Below are 11491 nucleotides of genomic sequence, written 5' to 3' on the forward strand. Positions count from 1 at the left end.
TATTGATATAATAAAAAAAATAACACATAAATCTTTATAAATATTAAATATGTTAAATATTTATATATGCATTTATATATTTATGGCATATCAAATTATAAATTTATAAAATTTATTCTTCTTTAAATAATAAATAAAGGAATTGTTAGGTATACTTATTTTTTTACTACATTGATACCTCTCTTGTTATATCAACAATACACCATTCTTACAAATTTTTCAATAAGATGGATAGTAATGAGGATGAGAGGTACAAAAATAGTAACAATAAACAACAACTTACAATACATAAACATTGGCAACACAAAAGCTATTCATAGCAAATAAAACAAATAATAAAAGGGAGTTGTCTACCTAACTAAACTACTATGTGAACACCATTTTTATTTATTTACTTTTTTTAGCTTTTGTATTGCCAATGTTCATGTATTGTATGTTGTTATTTTTTTATTATTTTTTTTTTAAATTATTAACCTCATTAATGTCTAGATAGTTGAAAAACTTGTAACAATGGTGAATCTACCTAGTAATTCTTTTATATAAATTTCAACAAATTTTAATGTATAGAAATAGTAGCATTATAATACTCTAAATTGGTTCATGTGTTCAAAAAACCAAATAATAGTTTTTATATAAATGATAAAAATATATGGATATATATATATATATATATATAATAAAAATTTATTATTAAGATACATAATATAATGTAATTAATTAATTAATTAACAAAAAGAAATATTTAATAAAAAATTAATTATTTTTGAAAGTAATAATTAACTTAAAGCTAATAGTTAATAAAAAAATAAAATACGTTGGTTATACATAAATAATATCTTTTAGAGAAAAAAATTAGATAATAATAAAATTAATGTTTTCATATTTAAAACAAAGCTCAAATTTTAAATTCTATATATTTATAACCTAGCTTGTAATTTTTTCCTAAGTCATTGGATTCTTAAAAGTCAGTGTTAAAATACCTCTACTTTATTTTATCTCTTTGATTTAATTTTTTTAATGTGCTGTTACTTCAAAGTTCTAATTTTAGATCAAGTATAGAACATAGAATGTTACCACACTATGTCTCAAATTTTATTGTATTCAAATGAATTCGTAGAAATTTAGAGACAAGTTAATTACAGACAAGTAATACTTTAACATGTGAAATCTAGCTTGTGTGTGTTAACTGCCTTCAAATTCCTACTGAAGTTGAAGACAGTTAACATACACCAGTTGGTGGTGGACAGGACCCAACGAACATATCCCAGAGATTTCTGGCTTCTCTTCTGGAGCTAGAACTTGTATCGAGCATAGGTCCTGTGAATGCATGTAAATGATTAACTTATGTATTGTTTTATGCATGCTTAGGTAAGAGGCTGTCTTATTCGAGCATGTTTCTACCTCAACCTTTAACACTCTGCTATACGTCTTCCAGGTCGTGGATTGGACCAAGATCGATTCAGTAACACCTTTCATAACATACAACACAGGAACGAAATAAGGGGACTCAAATAGTATTCATTCACATAAAGATGCAAAACCAAGTTACTGCAGGGTACATAACCAAACGAATCCGTAAATTTCCGCAAATTATTTATACAGTATCTCTTTCAGCCTGGTTGTAGACTGATGGTAGGCTGGTGGCTATCAAATCTTCGCCAGGTCACAAAACACAAATCGGCATATACATACTGTGCAACAATCCCTCGACCTACATGATTCCTATACAAGCTTAAGTGCACAACTTTAAACTCTGCCAATCACCCCAAAGTATGATGTGCACACGAGCAATGAATCCGGAAAAAATATAAGGGTCAGGTATTCAACCCTATTCGCTTACTACTCAATGTGTGCCTGCAACCTACATGATATCAGGGCAACCTTCCCAATTTTGCTTCTCACGAGCATCCCAGTAAGTGCCCTTGTAAACCCATGATGGCTCTGCATTACCTTCTTCAATTGTCTTCACTTCTGACACTCCAGACTCTCTCTGCAACACCCAGATACAAACCATTGTTTATATTTCCAAGATTTATGGTTCGGCCTTGGATTCTAATCATTGAACTAGCCTAATTTTAAGCAGCAGTATGCTTTATAGGCGGGAAGGATCGACAGATCAAGATTGCTGAACTTAATGCCCGATGCCAGAACAGAGATTAATTGCAATAAGATGATCGAATGATGATTCTAAATCCGCCACATCAAATGCCATTGTAAAATAAATGAAACGACTAGAAGTGTTTTGAGATGCACCTGAGTGAACCACATGTTCTGCCATTCAATCCCCTGCTCTTTACGCACCCGTCGAGCAATCCTTTGTTTATCTTCTAAGCGTAGCTTCTCCGGGGTTGCTTTCTCCAGATCCCCATCCTCCTAAGAGACACAATGGAATCTTCGGGATTTAGTTTGTATCATTACTCAAAAAATTTAACCTCAAAAGTTCTCTATAATGAACGAAAGGTGCCTTATCAAATCGTAACAGACCAAAAAAGGGAAAAGAAGAAAAGATTACCAAGCGAACACAATGAGGTAAATAATATGGAAGGGAACATCATCGCATAGTGCTTACCAGTGCACGTTGATCAGGTCGAAACCTTGAATCAGTGGGAGGAAGTCCATAGGACAACTTCGGTGTCAACTCTGCGGATGACAATAGCATGAATAGCACATCAACTGTGTAATTAGTGCTAAGAAGGTGAGGCGCCACCGTGCAATAATCCCTAAAAAGAAAGAAACTCAAATCAGAAAACTTTTTATCTTCCTGCTAACATGTTATATCCGTAAAGAACACGGGTTTAACATTCGGTAACACATCAAGTCATATAATCAGACTCACCGTTCAGGGCAAGGGCGTATCGGGTAAAACAATACTGCTGACGATAATCTTCTATTTGTTCAGGTGCTTTCCAAAGCATTCTCACATCGGGGCCATTTACGTCAAAATTGGTGCATGAATCTGGACACGAATAAATTGCTTCCATGTAATTACCAAATATTGTATAGTGAGGAACCCCTTTTGAATCGTAAATCTGACAAAATAACCAAATTGACAACATTAGGATCATGGACTTCAAACCTTTGACAGAGGGGCCTAATTAGTGACATCGTAACTGAGATTACTGCAAAAATTCTAACCTTGACCTAATCGAACTGGAAAAGCCATAGAAGGTCTAAACAAGTTTATGATTAATATAAAACGAAAAAGAAGAGAAAGAGATAGAAAACGAAGAAGGAAGAAAAGGGTTAAACCTCCAAGCAAAGTAAATTATCCCAAATTGAAACTCACAATAAGCACAGACAACAAACCTTCCCAGTGATGCGGCATTGCTCTCTGCTAGTTGCTTTGTGGAAGCGAATACGACCAACGTCACCCGTTGAATGGTTTACAACAGATACCTCTCCGTAATTATCAATCCATGCTTTGCCAACGAGAACATTGTGAATGCAAAGAGTTGCTCGGTTCCATGTAATGTGGTCTCCGTATTTAGGAATTTTTAAGTGAACTGCTCCATTACACAGCACCTGCGGAATAAAGCATTCAGGTTAGTGCTGCAATTTCACAGATGATTATACAAGGTAATAACACGTCGAGGGTTACGTATGGACAGACCTCTATACTTCTTCCCCAAAATTTGTTCTTGATCTCAATCTCGCCATAAATTTGATATCGACCGCCTGTGTCTTCACTTTGGAAGGCTAGTATTGGTGGGTGATGACTGACCTGCGTGAGTAGAAAAGAACTAATTCAGAACGTTAACATACTTGTGCAAAATTAAAACTGAATCCCACCTTGCCTTGTAAAATGTACATATATATTAAGAAAAGAGTAATATACTTAGTCAGGTCCGGATCTAGGTTGATGGTTGTGTTATGATATAAACAACACAAAAATAAATTGAATGGTTTCATCAAATCCAACGAAATCGTCTTTAACCACGGAGACGTCTACAACACCACACAATCGCACCTGTTCCGCTAGAAACCAGCAATGATAATCTTGGTACTCGTATGTTTCTCCCAATAAGGGATTAAAAGGTTTTGCATCACGGTGAATACTTCCATAATAGCTTGCACAAGTGAATGCACTGGCCAAGAGCAAGCGCTCTAAAGAGCCTTTCTTCTGAACTGCTTGTTCCAATAAATGCCTACAAAATAAGGTCAAAATAAAGGATCAATACGGTACCAAAGTTGAGAGAGAGAGAGAGAGAGAGAGAGAGAGAGAGAGAGAGAGAGAGAGAGAGAGAGAGATTACTAAATAATAAATAAATTAGACATTATAAAAAAACAAGAACAAGAACAAGCGGAAGAATGAGCAACATCGTGTGCTCTGCAGACTCACGGATGAGACGTGAGGTGGTATGTGATTAAGTTGATTGCAGATGCTTCGTTAACAAAACGCAGATTTGAGAGAATTTTTAAAATAACTAGGCTTACCGATATTGAAGTTCCTCTGCACACTTCTGGAGTACTGAGAGGGGCTCATTAATGGTGGCAGGCATTGTGATGTGGTTGAGGTCCCTGCCCACTGCATTCTTCAGTACAGTCCAGACAGTAAATCCTCGAGAAAGTGGTCTCGGAGCTGGTAATCTATAAGCAATTACAGAAGGAAAAGTTAGATCATGCTAACAGGAGTACTTAGATATATCAAGACATCTTGAATGAGAAAATCAACCAATCCCAGATGGGCATATCTAAAAACGTAACTAGACATGCGTCCCACCTTCTCCTAGGCTGGTCAATCTCTTCCCCTTCGGCTTCTGATAGAAAATCAGCATCCCCTGTTTCAGCTTCTTCAGGAGGTTCTTGATTACCATCAGCTGGCTCCCCTAAAATGCCTTGTTCATCTGGTGAAATCGACCGAGATGCAAACTCATGATGGTTCAAGACTTCCAAAGCCTCAAAATATTCCTGCAAAATGTACAGTACACGCCCAAATTTTGATAACATGAACGCATCTGGACAACATAGTTTCTTATTGCTGGTAACCATGACCAAGTTACAAAATTGCATACCCTTCAAAAGGCTCTCTAAGTGAAACTAAAGAAACAAGAACGTAGTTTAGAGAACCGCATCATGGACAGTAAGCTTTAATAAAACAGCGTTAGTTCACACGCTTGTAGTGGTCTTGGGGGGAAATGATAATCTTGATAAGCATTATTAACTAGAAGTAAATTTAGAAGAAGGCAATACCAATCAAAAGGATAAGTTGTCAAAATTTGATTAATCAACAGGCAGATAGAGATGGTGTTCTCATTACCTCATTTCCAACATCAGGATGCACTATAGCAATCTCTTCTTCGGTGTCTTCTCCATATTCCTCAACTTCCTCTTCAGAGGTAAGTTTGCGACCACATTCACATTGTTTCTGTGTCGCAAATAAAACGCATGAGTGTTACTACGGCCAATTCCAGACCAATAAAATGTGTCTCTATCTATCTCCAAAACAACTACGTAAGTGACTTGCTCACTCGGTAATCTAGCCGAAACTTATTAAAACCCATATATTAACAAATATCAATCGCCGGGTTTCAGCAACTAATCTTTCTAGTAGTGTTTTTCTAATGCAAAGTTTGTCTTTGACTGCGTATGAAAATTAAACCGTCAGTAAAGCAAATATGTAAGAGAGAAACACGTTGAAAGTTAAAGGCATCCAGCACAACAAGCAAACAGTAGGAAGCTGCAGAAAGTACGAACAATATTCACACTAACCTTGTGTCTTTCCTTCAAGCTCAAAAGAGCTGCTCGATCTTGTTGAAGTTGGGGCAGTGACCGCATTGCTTGTTGTAGAACGGCATTCTCCGCTTCAAGTTCGAGCACACGGTATATCTCTTCTTTCAAAACCTAAACAACCAATAACGTTCAATTCCCGTGATATGTCGCGGATGTAGCACCATAGTAGAAACAGCGAGTAACACCAAATAATCACCAAGGTAATTATTTAACTGCATAAGCAAAGAACCCGCTTTATTCTAATATGTCTAGAGACTAGACATATGATGGTATTTCGCAAGTTTCCTCTGATCTTTTCTTTGAAGTCATGAACCGTGTATATTCAACTACAACCAACGAAAGGATGATTTTCGATTGGTCGCCATGTCATCTACGTTCAGAGATTAATCATGCAATCGAAATGACTTATACAAATAGAGAGTTTCAGAATTCGACCTCAGTATACATATCCTGCATGTGGTTCCAAGCGGCGTGAAGAGGCCCCTGGCTGAATAGCCCGTTTCTACCTGGGCCTCCACTCCCTTCCTTATCGACCGCTCTGAGTTGCGCTGCCCCAAATCTGACTTCTTTGCTACCATGATTTGAGCCTCCACCTGATCTAGAAGCTGATCCTGAAGACATTTCGTTTTCCTTGTTTGGAACAAAGACTTCCTTCTCTAACTTCTTCATTAAGTTCGGGTCAAGTTCCTGACTAGAAGATGGAGTGAAGTTGTAAACAGAATCTCCATTTTTCTTCTGGTGGTGCAAGGGCCCACTGAACTTCAGAGGCTTTCTGGAACCTGACTCAGTATCTGATGCATTTCCATGAACAATTCGTTTTCTTACTGGGAAACATTCAGCCCCAATGCAGCTCACGTCCTGAGAGAAAGATTCGGTATCGTCTTCAAGATGCTCAAATACCGATAAAGACAAACTTCTCCGCCTACCCTTTCCGAATTTCTCGTCAGCCGTTACATCAGAGACAGGCATCGACTTATGAGACCTGACCAGGTAAACATCCGAGGACTTGTAAGCAAATTAAAAGAACATGTGTGTAAAAACATAGAGTTTATTTTACTTTCTATAAAAGAAACGTGATGAATTGGCACATGTGCTAATGTTATTCAGGGTCTATTGATGGAGAATGATCCCATGCACCTGACACGGCTTGCGAAAAATTTGCGCATTCACCAACCTGTATTAACTTAAAAAAGTTTGACGCTTAATATTTTTCATCAGCATTAATGCCACCTCGTTGGCGTTTGCGAATTTCTGTACTTAGACTTGTCCTAAACTTATCGAGTACAAAAAAACCAGAAACTGAGTACAGAAGCCATACACAACTCACTGCTTTAACATCATTCACGTTTAAAATCAGCATGAGTAAGACAATACCTGCTGCCATTTATATCTTTGGTCGACTTCTTGGGCATTAACGCTTCCGAATCACTCTTAAACTTGACAAGAGAGCGAAGACCACTTCTGCTGTAAGGTTCGTTCTCGTGATACTGATTCATTCGAGGCGACGTAGGTCCCGAGTGATTCTGAAAGGAGTTTGATGCACCCATATCTGGAGAAGATAGTTTGTCATCTCCTGTAGAAGGAGTGCCATTCTGCTGGCGAGAAACGTCCAAATTTGATACTTCATTCTCTGTAATAAACAACCCATTTGACCTCCAGTTTGTCTCCTGCAGCCTTGGCAAGGTAGGGAACCCGTTTGTCGTGGAATTTTGAGGTACCTCCCCATGGTCAGCGAAACCAAGCACACCTGAGATAGTCGATAATGATTGTTGCAGAGTCTGCAACTGATCAAGAAAAGCTGCAAATGCGAAGTACGACGAATTAATGCGCTTTAACTTACCCAGGAAAAGAAGTTTGTGATCTAAGAAATAGGTCCGCCTACAACACCTTGCAAACTACATGTCCCTCCACAAGAAGTCCCAAGAATACCTGGAATGAGCAGGAGAGGCATCAAATCATTACTTCAGAAAGCTAAATATGATCAGCCAGACTTCGGTCCTCGGAATTCTGGGAATTTTATCCGGCTCAGCGATCATTACAACAAGAAAGTTAATAGAAACGAGGTAGTACCCTTCCGAGTGGGCTCCAGGTCCCTCAGACGCTCTCTAACCCTTCTTTTCAGCTCCTTTTCTTGGATCTCCCAATCCTCTCTCGCATGCTGCAAAAGAGGCATTTAGATTCTTTGCAAGGGAGGAGTAAGATCAATTCGATAAATTCAGTTGCTGACGAGAAATGCCAAAGGTACTCCTACTAAGTCTATCAGTTATTGCTACCAAACACAGAGGATTTAAATTATGCCTGTACGCATTGCTCTTTGCTGTGCCAACTAACAAGGTACAAGTTTAGATCGAAACAAAACTGTGGTACATCCTTAATATTATAGGAATCGTCGAATCTACCGAAGGTACAGAAGGCTGAGGTAGTAATGCCGTTCCATAATAACCTCCACCTTGTGCCGTCTGGGCAGAATCACGATACACCCGTATTGATTCATAAATGGCATCCAACCAAGGCTGCCGATAATCGCGATTGATCGTACGCAGATAATACACCATGGAACCCCTCATAATCTTAAACTGCCGCTCCTTGCCAGGGGTAAGAACTACAGTGGCTCCCTGTTTATAATAAAAGATATAGAGACCAAATCAGCAGTAACCTGCAGGGCATTGAGCTTCACATACAATGTTTGCATCACGGATACGAGTGAAGATTTTCTGCGGCTTCAAGCGTGATTCAACAAGAATCAGGGAAAAGAACCATACGTACAATGAGGCTGATACATCCACGACGGCCGATTTGATCTGGATTCTTGTAGTGAAGAAGCAGCCCAGGAGGATTTGCAACAAACCAGCGCCGTCGCCAACGCTTGAACCTACCAGCCCATATGAGGACCCATCCTGCAGGGGGTTGCCCACCTACATCTGAATTACTGTTTGTCCTCTTATGCCACCTTCGAGGATCATATATTTTCCTGAACACATTCACCAAAAAAATCAGCAAAGCCTCAACTAATATGAAGGAAAGAGAGAGGAGGAGGACGAGGAAGAGAAGAAGCAGAAGAGAAAGAATGAAAGTTGCCCAAAAAGTCACCCTCAGCATATGAAGAGGCTTAGCCTCCACACAATAATTATGCAATTCTATGCTTCTGTGTCGTCAGCACTAACTTTAAATCCAACATTTTTTAATGTGGGGATTAAACTGTAATCAGACTACAGTTTGAATGAAGATAGGCTGTTCAAGGGAGAATGCAGTAAATGCCCGTGAAAATCCCAAATGTTTACATGTAATGACGAGCTAATCTATGTCTTAAATAATCGTGTAAGAACAAACAAGACTATAAATTCAAATACTCTTCAGTGTAGGAGAGTTGGTGTCGTATCCTGACGACAGCGCACCCCATGATGTATTTGAAGAGTACGGATTGAACAAGATTCATGCCCAGGAAATCAAGTATTCAGCAACCGATTCGAGATATTTTTCGAGGGTTAAACAATACTTTGAATGTTAAGCGAACGTCATTGGGTCAGTCGAAAGTTCAATATCATGATCCGTTAGGGACAACATTCCAACCTCACCTGTTACCAGGCGCCAACTCCTTTGAGACTGATGAGCGGCGGCGTCGCCGTTGCTGGTGGGGACCCATCGCTTCCATTGCAGGTTGCATGCGCAGACTTCGCAGATGCAAGACGCACTGGCTCACTAAGAACTTGGAAACTGATAAATGGAAGTTTCAAATAACAGAGTCGTTCAAAGGTCTGAGAACAACCTATAAAAGTACTAAACGAATCAGCAGATCCCCAGAAGCCTCCATCTGGGCCAGAATTTACAAAATGAGCGCTTCTGGGATGCAAACGTTCAATGTAAGAGCCATATCTGCAACATGGCACAACTTCATGTGTAATTTCGTCGAAAAGCCCAAGGACCACAGAAGAAGACCCATGAAGTTTGTAGGAATGAAGCCGATAGTGTACATAGCAATAGCGAGAGGAATCTATGCAACAAAAGTCTGCATTCCTGCTGTCATCCTACACCGATTGAGAGAATTTTCCTTGCTGTTCAAATTAGCTGCAACAGACGCCATTCCCCTCCAATACATGCCACATCTGTACTTCCTATTTGCCCTAACGAAAATTTTGTTAGTCCAGAAGTGCACAAGAGAGCCACAGAAACAGAAACCTCGACGGCCGAAGCTGTGCTGCTCCAAACATTACCGACAAGTTCCAATTTCATCCCTTCCGATTCTCCTCGATTTCTCGAAAGCACACGAACTGCCAATCATGTAACCGGAAGGCGCTCAAATTCACAAAATTTCCATCCGACATTTACACACGCATCTCTGTGTAATAATCGCACAGTCGCACGCCAAGTTCGTAGTCTCGCACGCTCTGCTCCAACTTATTACGCTCTAAACCGAACCCGATCTCAATGCAAAGCGCTTCGCGCACTTCCGACCTACCAAAAACCAGAGCCAATCACCAAACTACAAAAACCCGAGATCGATACAATCAACACTCATGAACACCACGCGGATTAAAAACTTATTTAAAATTAGACCATCAAGACATTGTCTCGGCAAGCAAATCGCTGCGGGTCCACATACCGTCTTAAACACAGCCCCTAAGACTTCACACGACCTAAATTACTTCACAAGAAGCTCCAATTCCCCGCCACATAGCACACCACACCGTGCTAAGACCTCCCATTCCTTGAAGGAATCCGGTTAGACCGAATTCCGCTTACGTCCAAAAAAACGAACATCAAATCCTCCCTCCACTAGAACACACTGCATCGAGCACGACAGAGATACGGGAAACGCCAGATCAGTATCCCCAGAAGGGCGCATCGGAAGTGCAGTCCCACATGTCCAAGTAGGAATGGAGCCCGTGGAGATGGATCGATCACAGGCGCGTCGTTGAAGCCATCGCTGGGCTCTCGCTCTCCCTCACTTCTCTCCATCTCCCTCCCTCTCTGTCTGTCTGTCTCTCTTTTAGCGTGCTGCAGCACCTGCGCTTCATCTTTCCCCGCTGGCTTCCATTCCCTTCGCTCCCACGGCCAAGATGCGCCGCTGCGACATCCAAGGGCCGGGAATCACAGAACGTGGCCAACTACGATGTGGGAGGATCTTTACCACAGCGCTTCGGGAAACGCGTGATGCCGCGCTATTACCCCCCCCCCCCCCCCCAAACTCTGCCTTGCTCTTGGCCTCGGCGCACATTGCTGCACCCAACCTTCCTTCCTTCCTTCGATTTGCTTGGCGTTGCGTTGCTTTGCTTTGCTTGGAGCATTTGGGTTGCCGTGCCGCGGCAGCAGGTTCCACTCTGCTGTGGAATCCTACATTGCTCTCATCCCCATGCACTCCCGGTGCTGCTGACGCTGCTCTTCTTCGCCTTCTTCTGTTGCTTCTTCGTCCGGCTACTTGGAAAACATCTTTCGTTTTCTTGCATGCCAGGGGATGTTTGTTTTGAATTTTTACTTTCCAATGACTTAGTATCATTCCACAAGCATACAGTTACCAAAAGTATGGCAATGGGATGGATCACAAGTAGTTGCTGAATACACCTATGGTGAAACTAATCCATCAATCAGATGGATTTATTAACTAATCAATTAAGGGTTTTGTCAGAGTGTTTTTAATTGCTGAAAACTTGTATTCTATGCCACCAGTTGAAGTTTGGATTGGTGGAAGGAAGCTATTGTGGGGTCTCCTTCAAATGGTATCTTTGAGGACGTCTGTTCAATGCAAGCATCCTTGGCCATCCAT

The 11491-nt window shown here is 40.4% G+C and overlaps 1 protein-coding gene across 8 annotated transcripts; it reads right to left on the reverse strand.

The window, feature by feature from the left end:
- Window positions 1–1560: 1560 nt before the first annotated feature.
- On the reverse strand, window positions 1561–10723 carry LOC112275066 (uncharacterized). Of its 8 annotated transcripts, XM_090247746.1 has the most exons (19): window positions 10331–10680; window positions 9907–10182; window positions 9306–9603; window positions 8497–8701; window positions 8130–8345; window positions 7801–7888; window positions 7105–7528; window positions 6166–6712; window positions 5710–5841; window positions 5258–5365; window positions 4721–4908; window positions 4435–4587; window positions 3968–4145; window positions 3611–3721; window positions 3307–3522; window positions 2837–3029; window positions 2570–2640; window positions 2254–2373; window positions 1561–1990 (listed from the first exon to the last, which is right to left on the reverse strand). In XM_090247746.1, exons 3-19 carry the CDS (start codon window positions 9392–9394, stop codon window positions 1862–1864), a joined length of 3168 nt encoding a protein of 1055 aa, XP_090103872.1. In that variant the 5' UTR covers window positions 9395–9603; window positions 9907–10182; window positions 10331–10680; the 3' UTR covers window positions 1561–1861. The 8 variants fall into 8 exon arrangements, 6 of the variants coding, with proteins under 6 accessions (XP_090103872.1, XP_090103869.1, XP_090103871.1 ...); XR_016501051.1 differs by having other exon boundaries at window positions 2570–2720; window positions 9306–10182; window positions 10331–10678; XM_090247743.1 differs by having other exon boundaries at window positions 9306–10182; window positions 10331–10723.
- Between the last annotated feature and the right edge of the window lie 768 nt (window positions 10724–11491).

The sequence above is a fragment of the Physcomitrium patens genome, chromosome 2, assembly GCF_059467195.1.
Source record: "Physcomitrium patens ecotype Gransden chromosome 2, ASM5946719v1, whole genome shotgun sequence".
NCBI lineage: Eukaryota > Viridiplantae > Streptophyta > Bryopsida > Funariales > Funariaceae > Physcomitrium > Physcomitrium patens.